Here is a 20,900-nt window from a genome sequence, read left to right as displayed (position 1 = left end):
TAAATTATAAATACTTTCATAAAAGTATGTAATGAAAACATTACTCCTGCAGTATAAATAGTTTCATGGAAAATAGGAGCTGCAAGAGATACCACTGAGCAATAGAATTTTGAGCTAAAATAGATGTTAAGATTATATTGTGCAACTCACTGAACAAAATGAGAAAATTTAGGCCTAAGGAACATTAAGTAATTGTCCACCTCCAAATACTGGCATAGCTGGGCACAGTCCATATTCTTTTCACTACACCATGATATACCTTATAAACTATTTACTAGGCATGCCATAGCTTAGATGTCTCTTTCATTTTTTAAAGAACCCAGTATGCTTCCTTTTATCCTTCTGAGTCTCTATACCAAATCATGAGACAAAGTAGATTGAGGATTCAGATCCAGATTTTCTGGGATTTCTCTGCTATTGTCTAATGTAAATTATGCTGTTACTCTTAAATATACAGTTAAAAAATGCCATATTTCTATTATTATGTATCTATTTTTTAAATGAAGGTAAGCAAATTCATTACCATGTAGGCTGTTGGAAACTCATATGATTTACGTATCAATCTCCTTAAATTTGCTATATTTAATATGTGCCCCTGATCATTCATTCATTCATTTACTAGCAGGCACTATGGCGTATGAATTTGGTGACTTTCTCACAGGATTTAGGAGCCAAATACCTAGATGTTAACTCATGCAAGGCTGCAGAAGTGGGCAGGGCACAGTGGCTCACACCTATAATCCTAACAGGCATGGTGGTGCACACCTGTAGTCCCACCTACTCAGGAAGCTGAGGCAGGGGGATCACTTGAGCCCCGGAATTTGAGGTTGCAGTGAGCTGTGATGATGCCACTGCACTCTAGCCAGGGTGACAAAGTGAGACTCTGTCTCAAAAAAAAAAAAAAAAAAAAAGGCTGCAGAAGTACTTCAAAAATTACAGTTGGATTAAATGATACAGAATACCAAGATGTTATAGAATAAAAAAGTTATATGACTGCAATATAATGCTTTTAAAATCCAGCTTTGATTTGAAGTTATCTATCTCTAATAATACATAAAAGTGAATATACATCCATGTGGGGGACCAATTTCTATCTGCTATGATTAACTTCTGGCTAAGTCACTGATTATTAGTGAAAAAAGCAACTTATATGTTTTTCTTTAATTTAGAAAAAGCAATTTATATGTTTTTCTTTAAGTCTTTACACAGACTTAGCTACAGACACAGCTTAACGGATAGTGTACTTCTCTTTTTTGGCTAGGACAGCTTCAGAAGAGAACTGTCCTTTGAAAGCTGAGCATATCAGATGGTTGACAGTATGTGGTATGTGTACCTTATACAGGACCTGTCATCTGAGAAGAGAAAGGGTCGGTTCAATCTTTCATTCTCTGATTAATCTCACTCTAGCTCTCAGAAGTGGTTTATAAAGAATTCTTGATTATCAAGAACCAGGCCCACATGTGGTTTATGTGTAGCTAGGCAATTATAGAAAAGCAATAACTGGACATTTATTACATACTTCCACGTGCTCGGCACTGTGCTGAGTGCTTAGTGTACATTTAATCTTCATAAAAATCTAAAAGGTAGGTATTATTACCAGCCCCATTTTTCAGATGAAGAAACAGAGGGGTTAAATAACTTGCTCAAGGTTCCAGAGCTCGTTAAGTGGCAGAGGATTCATAGTCAGGTTTGTCTGGCCTGGAACTCCCACTCTTAACCATACTGTACTTTGCCCCTGTGTTAAAGGAACAGGTTGAATGTCAATCTCATGTTCTAACTGCTTATTCTAACTTGGAGCTATTAGAGCTACTATACTATACTGTAACATCTGGTTTTATTGAGCTGTTTTGAAATATTCTAATTTGCCAGTTTAGCATATTTGTACTTTCCTTATATTTGCACTTTTTAAAAGAATTGCCTTGTTTTTTGGCAATATAATGTGGGATTTATGGGGTTAACAGCTCCTGCTATTCTTTTTGAGCTAATTTAACTGTGAAGGTGATATTTTTATTTTTTTCCTGGGTAAGAATCCTATTGAGGTATTTAAAGAGGTGTAATATATAGTGTACCTCTGAAAAGACTAACAGGGAGTGTGGCCTTGTTTTTTATATTTAAAGCTCCAGAATGGGAGAAGTAAAGAACAAAGACTTGTGGAACAACGTGGCATTCAAAGTAAGATCAACTTTTCTTTATATTCATTCTCTATAAATGCTTGTTAATTCAAGTATAAAACGTTGCATTTTTTGAGTTGGCCATTTCCTTTGTCTACGTATTCTAAGTAAGCTCTTAAAATAAAAAGAAGTTAAAATCAAAGATGTATTCATTGGCATTAACTTATTTAAGTTCAAACACCATCTTACTCCATCAGCTTCATCCTCTTGGCTGTATTTTTAAGAGATGTGACATTTATACCTGAAATGGAGCAATAACTAGGCCATGTGAAACTTTATTCCAACCATGATAATGAACCATTGTAAACCAAATAGCTAGAGGCAGGAAGAAGAAACATTAAATAGGTTTATAAATGGGTTTTTAGCCCATTTAATAAATCTAGATACTCTATATATGATATTCCTTCTCCCCTAAAAAAAGAAAGAAAAAATACAATTAAAAAACCTGGTCATTTCAACCTGGATGATCTGTCTTCTTTCTTAAAACATCAGCACTTGATCCCATCACATCGCTTTTAAAAAGTTTACTTCTTTTCCTTGTCTTGAGTCCTCTTTTAAGTGAGTGCTGAGACTGTCTTACACTGCTAAAGCGGATGGTTGTGCTTCAGGAAGCTGGGACTGGTGGACTGCCATGGAGGGCTTCAGTCTCATCCCAGGGGCTTGGAATTTGTCCTGTGTGCAGTGGGGGATCATGGATGTTTTTTTTCTTTTTTTTTTTGAGATAGAGTCTCACTCTGTTGCCCAGGCTAGAGTACCGTGGCATCAGCCTCGCTCACAGCAACCTCAAACTCCTGGGCTCGAGCAATCCTCCTGTGTCAGCCTCCCAAGTAGCTGGGACTACATGCATGCGCCACCATGCCCGGCTAATTTTTCTATATATATTTTTTAGCTGTCCTTATAATTTCTTTCTATTTTTAGTAGAGATGGGGTCTCACTCTTGCTCAGGCTGGTCTCAAACTCCTGAGCTCAAATAATCCGCCTGCCTCGGCCTCCCAGAGTGCTAGGATTACAGGCGTGAGCCACCGCGCCTGGCCTATGGATGTTTTGAATAGGGCAGTGGCCTTCTTTGTGTGGCAGGCCCTTTGCTGCTGTCTTATGGCTCAGCTGTCTCTGTGCACCTGGAAACCGAGAAACCTTTTGCCCAGATTAGCCACATGGTGAAGCTCATGCCTGTCTTTCTCTACCTAAAATTCTGTTCTCTGGAAAAAGCTATTTGAGAAACAAATTAATACCTGAAGTCACAACATGTTTCTTAAAACACTGCGGTGAGAATTAGCATTCTGAAGTCTATTTAAAGGGAAGATAGGAGACCTGATAGATTTGCATAGGAATTAAAAATCACTGGTGTACTTTGGCATACATTTTCACACTCATGCTCTATTATTTCCTTAGGATAAATTTCTAGAAGCAGAATGTTGGCTTAAAGGATATTGCCAGTTGTCTTAAAAAGCCTGTTTTGGCTGGGCGTGGTGGCTCACGCCTGTAATCCTAGCACTCTGGGAGGCCGAGGTGGGAGGATCGTTTGAGCTCAGGAGTTCGAGACCAGCCTGACCAAGAGCAGCCTGTGCAAGAGCGAGACCCCGTTTCTAATAAAAATAGAAAACTTAGCTGGGCGTGGTGGTGGGTGCCTGTAGCCCCAGCCACTCGGGAGGCTGAGGCAAGAGAATAGTTTGAGCTCAGGAGTTTGAGGTTGCTGTGAGCTGGGCTGACGCCACGGCACTCTAGCCTGGGCAACAGAGCAAGACTGTCTCAAAAAAAAAAAAAAAAGACTGTTTCAACTTAGACAATGTTAGCATTTGAAAGTGCTCATTTCCCTCAAACCTTAACAAAACTGGCATTTTGTTTGCCTGTCTTTAGATATTATTTGTCCTTTTGCAACAATCTTCTAAGGTAGATATTAGTATACAGTAGTTTCACCTTTTCCAAAGTTTCCCTTTCTGTGGTTTTTTTCATTACCCAGAGTTACCCATGATCAGAAAACAGGTGAGTACAGAACAATAGGATATTGAGAGAGAGAGAACATTGACATAAATTTTATTGCCATATATTATTATAATTGTTCTGTTTTATTATTAGTTATTAATCTCTTATTGTGCCTAATTTATAAATTAAACTTTATTATAGGTATGCCTATATAGAAGAAAACATTACATATATATATGTGCTTTGATATTAATACTATCCACAGTTTCAGGCATCTACTGGGCGTCTTGGAACATATTCCCCATAGATAAGGGGGAGCTACTGTATTTAGTTCAGAGATTAATAAACCCCTGATACTCAAGGAAATAACTTGTCCAAGAGCTCATCAGTGATAGTGCTAGGATTTGAGCCACCCCTTTATGGCTTCAAAACTGGTGGTTCTTCCACCTCCCTGGTCTAATCAAGTCATATTTATCTAGAAATTTACTTGAGGCTCATCTACATTTGCCAGGCTCATTGTCCCATATTGACATTGACATTTTATTTTATGATCTCTCAGTATCACTGGACTATGAAAACATGGCCACCTGTTCTGTAACTAGCAAACACACATAAGCTTTCCCTTGCAAAGGCTGTTTGCTTTAGGTGTTGACAACAGTTTCAGTACACATAAAAAAGCTATCAGTGTTGTTAGGTGGTGAGGTTATTAGATTCTCCCTACTGGGTTAAAAACCTACCAGCCACCTGGTCCTCACTTTAGACAGCTTTTCTACATAGGCCCTGTGTAGCACAGGGACTGGTGTTTTCTTGTCAGTCAGGTTCTTCAGTGCAAGATTGGAACCTTGGGGTGAGCATAGCTGGGGAAAGAAGAGAGAGTTGCAGAACACAGAGGAAGAGAATAGCTGTGATAGAAACTCAGCCAGCGTGGGAGTGGACTTCATTCTCCTTCAGCTTTGTAAATGATTTCTCTCTCCCATTCCCCAGGGGAACCAGTGAAGACATCCATTCAGGAATCCGGAGCTTTTTTGCCTCAGGTATGGAATAAATGATCTGATTTGGTATTGTATTGTATGCACAGTACATATAGAGAACACTGATTTCTTTAAAAATATCTGTCCATTAAGAATTCTTTGCGATGATGGGATGTGGAGAGTGTTGTTCTTCTGAGAACTCATTTAAGAGGGAACGCTGGATGTAGCAAAGAGAAAGATGGTAGCGTGCACTGCATTTATGAACTTTGGAATACAGCCTAATTCCAAAGTGGCACCTCTCGTCTCAGCTGAGTGACTGCTGCACATAGAAGCAGGCAGTGACACCTCACTGAACTTTGACTTGTTCTGGCTTTTTCTTAGGCCGATACCTCTTCTCTGTAACAAGAGGCAATAAAAGGCCTCCCTTTTGTACTGGTTTGGAAAGATATCACTTGTATACCTTCAGGTTACTGTGGAGACATAGGATCTGTCTTTTCTCTCAGTTTCAAATTCTCTTTATTCTGCTAAATGAAGACATGGGAAAAGAGGCTCCAATTTTCATTACAATTAAATAAAAACTGAACTACCTTGTCTTAAGCACATTACCTTAATAAGGAAAAAAATTGATATTAGTGGGAAATGTCAGCTGTGATGGGAAACTTCAGGCTGTGTCTGTTGAGTGACTCATCTGCCCAAGGGCTGCTTGTTGAGGAAACCCAAAAGAAGAGACAGTGTGGATGGGACCTTGTAGGAACAGAGCGTGTCTGGAGTCTTTAACAATCCCCGCCTTCCTTTCTAGCGCATACCTGAAGAGAGATACAGAATGCAGAGCAAGCCCCTGGGAGTCTGCCTGATAATCGATTGCATTGGCAATGATGCAGGTAGGTGTGGAAGCTGCAGACTGACTGGTGCCCCACAGTGCGACCCTATCAGGCAAGTGGTGTCCATCGGAGTGGTCAACACTGGCTGCTGTAACAAACCACTGTGAGAATCTGTGGTTCAACACAGTGGACGCTTGTTTCTCACTCATGTCACAGACTAGTGTAGATTGGGCTGGGGGAGCTTTGTGCCCCGTGGTCCTTCAATGGCTCCATCATCTTCTGCGATCTTAGAGTTTTCTGTAGGGTCCTCTGCATCTGGCTAGTGGATGTGGGGAGAGAGAGTGCATGGAGGATCTCGTGAGAGATTTTAGGGGCCGGGCCTGAAAGTGATGTGCATCATTTCCTACCCATCCCATGGGTCAGAACTCAGTCATGTGGTCGGCCCCCCCTAAATGTAGTAGACACGGAGAGATTAGTCTAGCTGTGTGTCAGGAGGAAAATGAAATGGATTTGGGGAACATACAGCATTGTCTCTGGCATACTTTGTGAAAGGTGGTGAGCTTTAGCTTGCCTTTCTGTCTTGGATTCTGTGGCAGGGAGGAGTCCCGAGATCCAGAGGGACATTTATAATAATGGAAGGCGTTCTGGCGTCAGATATTATCAGGTGCCCTGTCATTTCACCTTAGACCACAAAAGTTTCCTGGGGAAAGTTAAAAAGATAATAAATGTGAGTTCACATAGAGAGCCTTGGCCATTGTCCCAACAGTCTGTCACTTAGTTCTGCTGCCCCTTCCTCTGGGTGTTGGCCTGAGTCTGTTCCACCTGTGTGTCACCATCGTTTGGATCCACGTTGATTCTTTTGCCCTGTTGTTGGATGCCTGACTCAAACTGAATCACTGGTGATGCATCAAAAGACAATGAGCAGAGCCCAGATAAGGGGAAGAACGCTTTGTTTAATTATTTATCTCTTCCTTGAGAGGATTGATCATTACATTGCCAGTTTTACAGCTTCTCCACATTCCTTTAGAATGAGTCAGAACTACCTTATAGACTTACTTAGAATGTTACCATGGGGAATTTTATGAGTAGAGAGTCTAAGAGAAGGTCAAATTAGCAAATACGAAACTGAATTTCCCAGGATTTCTCATATCCTATTTTTGGTTATATATGAGAAGTGCTGTCTCCTTAGCTATAGATAAGTGTCCTTTCCTTTTTAGCCATTAGTACCCATGTAAGAATGAGAAAGTATTTTCTTAATGAGTCATTTCCAGTTTTAAAAGAGATTGTGTAATTGTCCTCCACTTTTAGTTGTAGTCAGTTTTGTTTCATTCATCAGCAGAAAAGTTCTCAACTGTAAGAAGTTGTACGTTTATCTGTTAAGAGGATCATAAAGCAAAAGCTATGCCCTGTTGTGAATTGAGAAACTAAGATTTTTGTGGCTAAAACCCAGTGTCTGTGCCTGCTTCCCTGGCTGCGCTGTGGGCCTCTTGTGGGCAGGGACTGGATGCATATTTGTGTTTTTCTGCATTACAGGAGTATGGGCAGAGCTGAGCCCTTTAATACGACTGCGTGGGTTTGAGTCATGGCTCTGCCAGGTTCTAGCTTGTGACCTTGGGCAACTTTCCTAGTCTCTTTAAGGCTCAGTTTTTCATCTGTAAAGTGGGTTAATAACAGGACCTACCTCATAGGCTCGTTGAGCTAAGTGAATTCATACTTGAAAAGAGCTTAGCACAGTGCTTGTCGTATGGTAAGCATGTACTAAATGCCAGCTAACGTTACATTCTCATTTTGTTGATTTGATTTAATTTAATTTAAATTAATTTTTTTTTTTTGAGACACAGGGTCTCACTCTGTCACCCAGGCTCAAGTGCAATGGTGTGACTATAGCTCACTGCAGCCTCAAACTCCTGGGCTCAAGCAATCCTCCTGTGTAGCTGGGACTACAGGCATGTACCACCACGCCTGGCTAATTTTTAAAAAATTTTTTTGTAGAGACAGCATTTCATTGTGTTGCTCAGGTTGGTCTCCAACTCCTAGCCTCAAGTAATCCTCCCACTTTGGCCTCCCAAAGCGCTGGGATTACAGGTGTGAGCCACTGCATCCAGCCTGCCAATTTGTTTAAAAATTTAGTTACAAACTACTAAGCAAGACTTGCCATATTTTTGTGCTCAGTACATGGAGCCTGATCTCAGACGAGTGAGGGACCAGGGAACTGAAGGCCTGCTTTGGGCCCAAGGCTGAGCGGGGCACATCCCCACAGGTGGTGGCAGGCTGGAGTGGAGGCCATAACCTGAAAGGCAGCAACTTCTTGGGGACATACCCAGATGGAAAGCTGGGAAGACCACTCCTACCAGTCATCAGTCTAAATGGGCTTGGCAGAGAAGGAGAATCTAAGTACAAAAGCTGGAGTGCAGGAGGACAGGGACTTGATAAGAGAGAAAGATGGAAGAGGAAGGTGGAATTGGAGGTAGAGCCTGGGGCATCGTGCCTTTGGCCTGAGGTGTGAGCAGGTACTGTACTCAAGTGTGCTGGTACATGTTTCCTGCCCCATGGCTGCTGGGGGTCTGCTTGTGAGCCCCAAGAATCAGAATAGTAGCTCCAGGAAGCCGGTCCTCCTGGGCCGGTATAGTGCTTTCAAGTTCAACATCTCAAAGGTGGGTGCTGGACAGCAGCAGTCCTGGGCCATTAGACAGAACCCTGGATGCTTAACCCTGCTCTTGCTCAGAAAATTTGGGTTCTTTGATTCAAGTCCTCTCTGCCTCTGGGAACAAAACCAGTAACTGGACTTGAGGCCACTTACAAACCCCCTGGGCTCAGGTGGCTCATTAGCAAGTAAGAAACAGCACACTTTTACTCCCATTGTGTGGTGGTTTTCATCAGCGGAGAGGTCGCTAATCCACTTACAGACCTGGCTGAGACTCGCAAAGGCAGGAGAGCCTTAATTATTATGAGGTGGGAAGACACAGTCTCTCTTCTCTCACCATCTCCGTGGGCCTTCAGCTCTTCATTTTCCCACTCCCCTCCTGGCGATTTCTCACGAGGACTCACGGCCTGGAGTCCGGCTTTGGTGGAAAGTGGTCGTGATTGCAGCACCCTTCATTTCTTCTTTTCCCTCTAGTCAGCAGTGAGGGGCCTCTTCTAGAGTGGCTACGTGGGGTTTCCTCTGTCTAACTAACTTTGCCATCTGGTTAACGTTGAACATTTGGGAGGAGTGCAGGAGTCAGAGAATAAACAAGCAGGCACGATAATCGCCAACTGAAATAAGGGTTCTGAAAGAAACGAACAGGAACATGATAGGACTGATTCGGGTGTGGTAGTGATCAGAGTATATAATTTATTAAAAATCTACTAGGTGCCAGGTACTTTGCTAATTGCTTCATATGGAGTCTTAATCCTCACAGATAATACTGTAAGATAGGTACTATTATCTCCATTTTCAAGGTGAGCAAGCTGGCCGGGCGCTGTGGCTCACACCTGTAATTCTAGCACCCTGGGAGGCTGAGGCGAGAGGGTCCTTTGAGCTCAGGAGTTCAAGACCAGCCTGAGCAAGAGATAGACCCTGTCTCTACTAAAAACAGAAAAATTAGCCGGGCATGGTAGCACGCACCTGTAGTCCCAGCTACTCAGGAGGCTGAGGGAATGTTAAAGGCAAAGGAAATAAAACCAAAAGCAATGCTGTTTCTGAAGTATCGTTCTTTCACAATCCCTGTGGCACAAAGTAAATGAATAGCAACATACTGAAACTTTGTAATTTCGCCTCTCCCCTGAGTCAGAATGAGTTGGAATGTCCAGCATTGAGTCAAATATTTTAGGAACTTTAGAATTGTATTACTGAGATTTTTCTCATAAAACCTTTGCATAAAGGTGAGCAAGCTGAGCAGCGAATGACCTTCCTGCCTCTTCTGGTACTGATGGAGCTGGATTTGAAAGCTGGACTCCAAAGCCTGTGCTTTTAGCTCCTTTGCTTTATTATTGATTTTTTAATTTATGTTTTCTGAGACAAAGTCTCACTCTGTTGCCCCAGCTAGAGTGCAGTGGCATCATCGTAGCTCACTGCAACCTCAAACTCCTGGACTCAAGCAATCCTGCCTCAGCCTCCTGAGTAGGTGGGTCTACAGGTGTGAGCCACCACGCCTGGCTAAGTTTTTGTTTCTATTGTTAGTTGACTGGCTAATTTTTTTTCTATTTTTAGTAGAGACAGGGTCTCGCTCTTGCTCAGGCTGGTCTCAAACTCCTGAGCTCAAGCGAGTCGCCTGCTTCGGCCTCCCAGAGTGCTAGGATTACAGACATGAGCCACCGCGCCCAGCCAGCTCCTTTGCTTTAATGTAAATTCCACCACGATGGGGGAATTTATCTTTCTCTTTTGCTATGTGTCTCCACTACCTGAAATAGATTGTGGTACATAGGTGCTCAGTAAATATTTGTTGGGTGAAGGAATGAGAAATCAGCTTTCCTAGTGTCATTGTGTTTCTATTACAAAACCATTCCTTTTTATCTTTTGAGTTTGTTAACAGACTCTCTTCTACCTATCTTTTCCCCTGTCCTCTAAAAACCAGACTTTTATCCAAAGAGTATGCAAGCCCCCCAAATATTTATAGTTTTATTTCTTCCTTTGTCTGATGAATGTTTGTTGAGCACCTGCTATGTGCACAGCACCATGCTTGGCCCTGTGTGAGGCAAATATCTGGCCAAATGAGGTGGAATCTGGTCTCAGAGCCACATGGTGAATGATGACAAAGTTATTCTTTTGTGGCTCATTCTTGAGAAGAATCCTTATAGCGGTCAGTAATCTTTTTGAGGTAGAAATAATGCTTAGGTATTTGGGGCTAACCATCTCAGTTTAGTAGAATTAAAAAATAAGTCTTTGGTGTTGTGTCATCTGTGTCAGTGACCTAGCAAATCTAGATCTGTACTAGGCCCTGATGGGCTGTCTAAGTGCCAGACCTTTTGTTGTTGTTAGGAATGTAGAAGCAAATGTCCCACTGATAGATGGACTTTGGAGCTTGGCCTAAAGCTCTGGCTGTTTTTTAGGCTCCTGAATAATAGATGGTGTTTGCAGATCTTAGGAGGAAGTATTTTTTCCCTTCTTTTCTCCCCTGCTCTTTCTGAAAAGCTTGAACATTTTTCTGTACTTTTTAACCAGGCTGAGTCTTAGATTTTTCTAGCAGACGCTGCAAATATCCTTTATAGATCTTGCATAAGTAAACTTCCTCTTCTAACAGGGCAATAGGAATGATGGAAGCCAGTAGAGGGTGTAGATGCTTCAAGACTTGCGCTTGGCTGCTTCTGGGAATTACCTGGCCTCCTCTCCTGCTGGGAATTACCTGGCCTCCTTTCCTGCTTTTCTTTTAATGGAATTGGCAGTGACCTGAATCAATGGCATTTTCCTGTAGTAACATTTGTAGGGAAATTGGAGCAGCCACTGCGGCCTCTACACAGGAGCTGTGAGGACAAGTGGTCCGTGACAGCTGAGATGGCGGATGGCTGCTTCATTCAGGTGGAGCAGCAACCACTTGCTTCTGGCCAGCTTGAGTACCAAGGAAGTGGAGCTTTCCTTTCTTGCTCTCGTGGGATTAATCTACTATTAAAGATGGCTTCATCCTGGGGGAAAAGACCAGGAGTCTGTGATGAGGCAGTTTTTTTTGGATGAGACTAGCCATTCATTTGAAAACCTAACATCATCAATGAAATTGTGCTTTAAATCAGAGTCCCTCAGAGGCTGTACTACATAGCAAAACCTTATTTTACAGATAGCATAAATCTAGTGTTTATGTAAGAATTATGGGTCCACAATCCCTTATTGGACACCCTTGTATTTCAGAATTTAGAAGTTTTTGAGAGTTTCGAAAGCTGACATGCTGTATATACTGTAATGTATAAAACACTCCAGTGAGGTCTAGGGTAGCACCCCTTAATCAAATATCTACATTAATAGTTCTGTAACAAAATGAATGGATATTCACACTAAATGGGATAAATAAAAACTGTAAGTGGCCCCTCATGAGTTCAGGAACGGTTTTGCCACAAAATGAGTTGAGGAAAAGAACTTAAGGTTTTCAGAGCTTTTGGGGTACTGAGCTTGAGGGTAAAGGGTTGTAGATATGTGAACAAAGTACTTTTAGGTGCCTGAGGTACTCCAGAAACCTCTCTTGACATACAATTGACATGTTTATTATTGACACTATTTTCTCCTAAGTGAAGCTAGTCCAGGCCAGGCACAGTGGCTCATACCTGTAATCTTAGCACTTTGGGAGGCTGAGGTGGGAGGATCACTTGAGCCCAGGAGTTTGAGGTTGCTGTGAGCTATGTTGATGCCACTACACTCTAGCATGGGTGACAGAGTGAGACCCCATCTCAAAAAACAAAAAAACAAGCTAGTCCAGAAGGAGTTACTAGTTATCATTTGTGCTTTATGAAGTAGTCATATGTGGATGGTCCAGTGAAAGCCCCTGACTGGCCTAACTAAGCAGAGGAAGTCGGGTTTTTTCAGGCTGCCCACCGCCCTCCTCCCAGCTCATTCTTCTCTCTGTGCCTTTGTTCACCAGTGTTCCCCCCCTGGGGTTCCTGGGGTGCCTTTCCTTCGCCCTGTTCTTTCGGGCCCTAGCTTAAGTTATACCTTTTCTACAATGCTCTCTCCAGTGTTTCAGACCATCTTCGCTTCTCTGACCACCTATTTCTCCTAAAATCCTACTGTACTGTGTGACATTTCAATCATTGTTTTATGCACATTTATGAGCTTTTCTTTCACAACAAGATTATAAGCTCCTTGAAGAACAGAAACTACACTGTATACTTGTTCTGTATTCCCTTGTTGCAGTATTTCTGTGAAGCAATTAGGGGAACTTTGTAAAACCAAAACAGGAGCCTTGGGTTCAAGTAAATATGAGAAGTGCTGCCTGGTTTATTTGCCTCTCGGAGATTTGCTTTGCATATTGACCTATTAAAGGCTTCGAGAAGGCTTCCTGTAAACGATAAACTGTTTTAGCCTCGTTTCCCTTGCATTTCCCATACACATTTGGCCTCAGATCTCCCTTTTCCACTAGGAGTGTCCTGCCCATCTTGTGTTCTGCTCACGTGCTTTATAGTAACTAGCACTGGGCTAATAAGAGTGCTCAGTAAGTGACTGAATCAGCTGGCGAGGCAGTCCCTCTTTCCCATTTATTCTATACGCTTATTTAATGGAGCCCTTTTCATAGGAAGTGTCAGGACAAAAGTGCCCTCATTTAGATCAATGAAATTCTAAATTAATGAGGTCATGACATTTTACTGCATTTAGTTTTTTGATTTATCTCTGTAGTCCCCAAACCTGTGAATAAGCTGTCACAAACGGCCCTGTACTAACTCCAAGGCCGCAAGAAAACCCCGCATCATTTCAAGAAGTTCTAAAGAACAGTTGAAGTTTACAGAGATCCTGATGGGTTGGGTGTGGGGTTTCCAGGGTGGGTAGAAGGAGAAGTGGGACTTCTGCAGTTTGTTGAAGTTTTATTTTCCAAACTCAGCCTGCAAGTTTTTCTTCCCCTATTTGTGTTCAAGGGCAAGACATACACAGGACATGGAATCTGCTCTGAGCCCATTTTAGTTTAGAATAATCCTAGGACCTCTGGGTCCTAAGGGGTAGATTCCATGAGAGAGATGCGCTGCAGACCTGGTGGTTTGTAGTTTGAAATGGCTACCTTTATTTTCTTTAAAATTAATGTCTTATATTTGAATAAACACAGTTTGCAAAGCTTCTTTACAAATATCTCATTGGATCCTTACACTCACTTTTTTTTTTTTTTTTTTTTTTTTGAGTTGGAGTTTTGCTCTGCTGCCTGGGCTAGAATGCAGTGTGATTATAGCTCACTGCAACCTCAAACTCCTGGGCTCAAGCCATCCTGCCACTTCAGCCTTCTGAGTAGCTGGGGCTACAGCTGTGCGCCACCATGCGTGGCTGATTTTTCTATTTTGGTAGAGACAGGGTCTCGCTCTTGCTCAGGCTGGTCTCAAATTCCTAGCCTCAAGCAATCCTCCCTCCTTGGCCTCCCAGAGTGCTAGGATTACAGGTGTGGGCTACTGTGCCTGGGCCACAGTCACTTTTTTAAAAAACATGGTTTAGGTGTTAATACTAATCACATTTTATAGATGAATAAACTAAGGCTGCAACTTGCTCAAAGTCACATTGTCATCATCTTTTGGATCGTGTAAATTAGACTGGGCTGTATGCATGTTCTTGCTGGCCTAAGAAAGACAGTTGCAAATGTCTGCTAGCATCTCTCCCCAACCCACCTCACTATCTAATAGAGGGAAAATGTGATGTTAATGGGAAATGTCAGCTGTGATGTCTTCAAGCTGCGTCTGCTGAGTAACTATTTCACCACAGGGATATTTAAAGGGTGCTCTGTCTTGGTTGGTGGCCCATCTAGATTTGGTGTTGCTCTTGGCCTTATTTTTGGCATTTGGTACCCTGCGTGGCTTTTATTTCACCTCCAGCTTTAGCTGTTTTTCTCCTGTTCTATTAGGTAAGGATTTCCTGCCCCGGACCTCAGATTCCGATCCCCTTCTTAGCCCCTCTGTGGGTGTAGCTCAGTCCTCTTCCAAAACCAGGAAGGAGATAGAGGAGCTGTTGAAGCTAGGACATAAACTCAGATCTTGTGATTTGGAGGTGCCTTCCCTTTTTGTCCTGCCATGTGACAGGGGCTGCTCCAGCCAGAACCTCCAGTGAGCCCCAATAAAGGAAGGAGCTGGAATGCACAATGGCATTTGTTCTGTCCGGTCCCTGCATATCAGCATGGGCAGGGAGGCCTTGGTAGAGCTTTCTTTCAAGGACTGTGATAAGGAAAGACATTTATCAGAGAAGAGCAAAGGTTTTGAGGGGAGTGCACCAGTCTGAGATAAGTAAACAAAAGAGCTTTGAGTCTGGTTTCCCTGTTTGCTTCTGTCCCCTATAGGAGAGAACATGCCATGACTAGAGACCTGTGAGTCCTGAAAGAAAGTGTTGGGAATAAAATATTAATAGTAGTGAGGGGACTGGAGTCCTAGTCCAGGTTCTCTTGTTCAGCCTGGACGTGGTACTGGGTATCGCAGCCTTGCCTACACCCTCAGAGGAGATGTCTAGGGGACAGTGTGCCCAGGCCATACTGAGACCTTATGACGGCATGTGCCCTCATGATTTAATAGGTTAGCAGCAACCTGTGAATCATGTCCCCACTTCCTTGATAATGATACTTACTGATTATGGACTTAAAAATCTTAAATGCCTTTGTCTCTCTTCATTTACATGATATAATAATTCATTTTTTTTCACCCTTAACTGTGGGCTGGGCAAAGGAGTGAAGCAAGTAGCCTAACTACATCTTCAGTAATGGTGATTATCATTTCCTTTTACTGATAGGAGAGGTCAAAGGACTTACCTGGTGAATTTTTTACCTAACGATGTGTGCAAATCACCCCAAAATTTAGTGGCTTAAAACAACAATGCTAATTTAATTATATCTCTCATAGTTTCTGTGGGTCAGGAATTTAGGAGCAGCTTAACTGGGCTGTTCTGGCCCAGAGTCTCTAGTAAGGTTGTGGTCAAATGTCAGCTGGGGTTGGAGGATCCACGGCCAAGGTCACTCACACAGCTGGGAAGTTGGTCTGGCTATTGGTGGGAGGCCTGAGTTCTTATTCTTGTGGGCCCCTCCAAGGGACTGCTTGAGTATTCTCACGACATGGTGGCTGCTTCCCCTAGAGCGAGCCATTCAAAAGAGAGAAAGAGCGAGCCAGGTGGAAACTGTATCGTTTTTATGATCTAACTTTGGTGCTCACACACTGTCACTTCTGCCACATTCCATTCAAGTCACAGGCATGTGCCACCACGCCTAGCTCTGTTTTCTTAAGGTCATACAGCCTAAGACGTGGTGAGATCAGCGTTAGAGGACAGGCTTGTCTGACATAAAGTCTGCTCTTTCTACTACCTTACACTGCCTCTGGAGGCAAAGTCGATCCAGGATTCCCAGAAACTAAGAGAAAACTCTCTGGGGGCACTGTAGGGAATCATGACAAGGGCTGACTCCGCTCCGTCAGAGGTCACTCTGGGAAGCAGGTCGTAAGAGGAACTGAGAGTCTGGAGATGGACACAGCTAGGGCTTCCGTCTCAGGCCACAGCAGAGGGGTGAGGAAACACGTGATCTGTGCCGCCGTTTCTGCAGCCGTCTGCATCTAGATTTGGATCTGCACTCTGCAGATGCATCCATTCCTATGTGCTTGTGTGTGGTTTCATTGAAAGAAAGAGCCTTTTGAAAAATCCCCAACTGTGTTTGGGTTGAAGAGAAAAAGGTTTTGTTCTCTCTTGGGTTGACTGGCCTAGAGTGGGCTCAGCCTGTGCCTGTGGCCAGGTGTGGCGGCAGCACTAGGCGGCAGCACTGAGTAGCAAGAGACAGACGTAACTGGGGACTTGGGACGTGAAAGTGACATCTTTCATGTCTCAGGTGGATCCTACCCCTCCTGCCCAGGACTCGGGTCCCTCAAAATATCACACAAAAGCAGAAATAGATAAATAATGGAGATTAGACCATGGCTAGGATTCCTACCTAGTTCCTCTTGAGCTTTTCTCACTCCAGTTTTGTTTTCCACATTTGTTTGTTTGTTTTCTCCAGAGGTTCTTCGAGACACCTTCACTTCCCTGGGCTACGACGTCCAGCATTTCTTGTATCTCAGCGTGGGTGATATAATCCGGACTCTTCACCAGGTTGCCCGTATGCCCCAACACCGAGACTACGACAGCTTTGTGTGTGTCCTCGTGAGCCGAGGAAGCCCCCAGACTGTGTTCGGTGTGGATCAGATGCACTCAGGGTTCCCCTTGGATCATATCAGGAGGATGTTCATGGGAGATTTATGCCCTGCTCTAGTGGGGAAGCCAAAGCTCTTTTTTATTCAGAACTACGTGGTGTCAGAGCGCCAGCCGGAGGACAGCAGCCTCCTGGAGGTGGATGGGCCGGCGGCGAGCAGCGTGGAGTCTGCGGCACGGAAGCCCGGGCCCACCATGGTTCACCCTGAAGCTGACTTCTTCTGGAGCCTGTGTAGGGCGGATGTGTCCCTGCTGGAGCGATCCTCCAACTCCCCATCCGTGTACCTGCAGTGCCTCTCCCAGAAACTGAGGCAAGAAAGGTGAGCCACTCAGGAGGTGGCCAATCCCGGACCACTTGCTTATATTCCTGCCACCGAGAAGGGGATTACCACTGTGCCATGTTTGGCACCCTTCTCTTCAGGGAGAAAAAGGGATTTTTCCTTGGCCATTGGGGTTGCCTGAGGAGTATTATACAGACCCAGCATGATTAATGAGCACTTGGTGTTAGTTAGCTTGTAGTTTGGATGTTTTTCATCAAAATTAAGACATTGCTATTTTTTGTTACAAAAGTAAAACATACTCTTTACAGAAAAAAAGTCATAAAATATAGGTGCTGAAAGTAGAATGTAACAAATAGTTATAGTCCTACTTACTAAAACCAACTTCTATTAACCAAATCTTGTTGTATGGCCTTCCAGATTTTTTTTGGATACCCACACAATCCTATATAAGTATGTTTTTAAAGCCCAAATCGAATCATCATCTACTTCATAACTTGCTTTTAGTTCGTTTAATGGTAGATCACAAATATTTTTGCATATTGGTGATCATATTTTTACAGTATCATTTTAATGTCTGCACAATAGCCCATAATAAGGCTGCAGCTTAATTTCCATGATCAATCTTTGATTGTTGGATAGTGTTTTGCTTTCATACAAAGAAAGTATAATATTAAACATCTTTGCAGCTTATACTTAACTGTTTTCTTGCGGGAAATTCCCAGAAGCGAAATTACTGAGTCAGAGGACATACATTTTTCAAGATTGGATGCATCTTACCAGATTGTCCTCTGGGATGATCATATTAGCTTCACATGAGAGTGGCTGCATCCCTGAATTCTCACCAACACTGCATACTCTTACATTTCCCCAAGTTTTGACATTCTGATAGGTGAAAAGTGGTATCTGACTGTTCAGGTCTGCAGGTCTTTGTTATATAAATATTTTTTATGTTTATTGGCAGGAATACATTTCTAAGAGAAACATCATTGTCTTGGTTTTCATTTAAGCTGAATGAAGCCACAATGTACCTCAAGTATAAGATTAACTGGCCTTATTCACTTAGCCCCTAATTACAAATAGAGTGATGTTTCTGAGCCACCTATCAATGCATTCTGGGCTGTAGCTCTGAAGACCCTGGGAATAAATCTCATAGCCTTCTCTCCCCACCTCCTCAGTAGTGACTCAGTGGGAAGGGGAGGGCTAGAGCAGGAGCAACTCAGCTTCCAAGGTTAGTGCTCCACGGGCCAGTGGTATTATTGGCCTTTTACACCCATTCTGCATTTGTATAGATGATCCAGGTGGGTTAGCACATGCCTGGTATGTTCTCAGCATAGTAAAACTCAGTTGTTCCTTGATGGAGAAGACAGTGGCCACTGGGCCAGAGTCCTGTGAACTAGTTTGAATCATTCACAAAGAAGTTTGTGGAGCATTTAGAAAGAAATGGTTGCAAAGCCCTTTCACATTTGTTGGCTCATTTCACCCTAATGACAATCTGTCTTCTGATATTTGCATGGCATTAAATTTTATCTTCTTTATTTCCTACAGAAAACGCCCACTCCTGGATCTCCACATTGAACTCAATGACAATGTGTATGATTGGAATAGCAGAGTTTCTGCTAAGGAGAAGTACTATGTCTGGCTGCAACACACACTGAGAAAGAAGCTCATCTTCTCTTACAAATGAAAAATCAAAAGTCTTTCTCAGTCCAGCAGTCTTGGGGTGGAGGGGAGAGAGAGGAGAGAGAAGAAAGAGAGAAAGAGAGGGGGAGAGAGAAAGAGGAAGGGGAGAGAGAGAGAGAGAGGGAAGAGAGAGGAAACAAGTTCTCATGTGTCTCTTCTTAAAGGGCACTAATCCCGGTCATGAGGGCTCCACTCTTATGACCTTATCACCTCCCAAAGGCCCCACCTCCTAATACTATCACATTGAGGATTAGGATATCAACATACGAATTTTGGAGAGACAAAACATTCAGTTTGTAATAGCAGCAGCCTTATGATTTAGATGTTCCTTGTCCATTCATCTAGGGACTCATGTGACATTTTACAGCTAATCAAGTAACCTTTCATATTCTGATTTGGTGGCATAACCTAAACGAAAACCATTGTTTAACATATCATTATAGGCCAGGCACAGTGGCTCACGCCTGTAATCCTAGCACTCTGGGAGGCCGAGGTGGGCGGATCGTTTGAGCTCAGGAGTTCGAGACCAGCCTGAGCAAGAGCGAGACCCCATCTCTACTAAAAATAGAAAGAAATTATATGGACAGCTAAAAATATATATAGAAAAAATTAGCCGGGCATGGTGGTGCATGCCTGTAGTCCCAGCTACTCGGGAGGCTGAGACAGGAGGATCGCTTGAGCTCAGGAGTTTGAGGTTGCTGTGAGCTAGGCTGACGCCACGGCACTCACTCTAGCCTGGGCAACAGAGTGAGACTCTGTCTCAAAAAAAAAAAAAAAACACATATCATTAGAGCCTGGGTGCGGTGGCTCAGGCCTGTAATCCTAGCACTATGGGAGGCCGAGGTAGGAGGACTGCTTGAGCTCAAGAGTTCAAGACCAGACTGTTTCCACTAAAAATAGAAAATTGGCCAGGTGTGGTGGCATGAGCCTATAGTCCCAGCTACTGGGGAGGCTGAGGCCAGAGGATGAGGCTGGGCTGGGAGGATCACTTGAGCCCAGGAATTTGAGGTTACAGTGAACAATGATCATGCCATTGTATTCTAGGAACAAAGGGAGAATCTGTCAAAAAAACCAAAACAAAACAAAAAAAAACCTCATTAGAGTTGTTTATTATTTATTTATTTTCATATTTTTTAAAGCTAGTTTTAACTGGTGTGTATCTGTGTTTATATTTGTATATGTTTTGCCATGATCATCGGACAAGGCTGAAAAGAGTGGAAGGACCAGTTTTTAGACACAACAGGCAATTATTTCTATTTTAAAAGTTATTTTGCTTTTGTTTTAATGAGTGCAGGACTCTTGAGGGTATATTTTTCTTTTTCTTTTGTTTTACTCACCACTATATTAATGAGGAAACTGAGGGTACCTTTGCTTAGGGGCTCAGTGGGATGTAATGTGTTATATTGGCTTCATGAACCAGAACTCCTTGTTAATTATTACAGAAGGAAAGCATTTCAAAGGGATCTTAATGACCTGGCACCTTTGGTAACCTTCTCTGTCCTATCCAGACCTTGTGGCCAGTGTTTTCCATTTATTCTGGTTCTCATAGTTAACCAAAACAGCAGACTGCTCTTGCTTTTGGGGTGGGATCACTGCCCCTTCTGCAAGTAACTTGCCTAAAAATGCCATGTATAGCATCTTTGATTCACTCCAAAATTGCAAATACACAAAAAACCCGTAGTATTTATCTTTTTAGTTTTATGTATTTATATATTACTAAAATAACTGATAAGTAAAACTTGATACATTTAGCAAACTAAATTTCTATATGTAAATATTGCTGATAAATTTAGTCACTTTATTCATTCAACTGAAACCACAAGTCACAAGTCTGATGTATGGATTTTCTGAAATGTTTTGAATATTTGTCAAAACATGGAGAAACAGAAATAGTATACAATGATTACAAAGCTTATCAGTACACTTGGTTACAAAAGTATTTGTACAATATATTTAGATTTATTTCTTAATTATCTTTACATTTCTATTCTTTTTCAGGAAGTTTAGGACAAGAATTGATAGTCTGTGATTAAGGGCTTGATATACAAGACTTGGAATGTGCCTTCCAAGGTGGTTTTCCTGAGTCTATCATCTGATTAGATGAGCTGTATTTATAGTTAGATTTTATTTATTGCCTTTATGGTATCATCAACAACATGATATTTTCCACCTTTCCTCTCTGCAGCCTCTGCATTTTAGCTGTTATTTTCAGATTTGTCCTCTAATGGTCACAAGATGGCCACAGG

At 42.6% G+C, this 20,900-nt stretch overlaps 1 protein-coding gene across 8 annotated transcripts in view; it reads left to right on the top strand.

Annotated features, from left to right (window-relative positions):
- Window positions 1–19,142, top strand: part of CFLAR (CASP8 and FADD like apoptosis regulator) — a 45,055-nt gene extending 25,913 nt beyond the window's left edge. For all 8 annotated transcript variants that reach the window (XM_069486079.1, XM_069485813.1, XM_069485579.1 and 5 more), the window contains 5 exons: window positions 2,118–2,172; window positions 5,079–5,128; window positions 5,865–5,946; window positions 16,503–17,013; window positions 18,520–19,142. In XM_069486079.1, the coding sequence (XP_069342180.1) occupies window positions 2,118–2,172; window positions 5,079–5,128; window positions 5,865–5,946; window positions 16,503–17,013; window positions 18,520–18,658 (837 nt within the window). In that variant the 3' untranslated portion in view covers window positions 18,659–19,142. The remainder of the gene's footprint in view (window positions 1–2,117; window positions 2,173–5,078; window positions 5,129–5,864; window positions 5,947–16,502; window positions 17,014–18,519) is intronic.
- The last annotated feature ends 1,758 nt before the right edge of the window (window positions 19,143–20,900 follow it).

Source organism: Eulemur rufifrons, chromosome 1 (genome assembly GCF_041146395.1).
Source record: "Eulemur rufifrons isolate Redbay chromosome 1, OSU_ERuf_1, whole genome shotgun sequence".
Taxonomy (NCBI): domain Eukaryota; kingdom Metazoa; phylum Chordata; class Mammalia; order Primates; family Lemuridae; genus Eulemur; species Eulemur rufifrons.
This window is presented reverse-complemented; position numbering and strand designations above follow the sequence as displayed.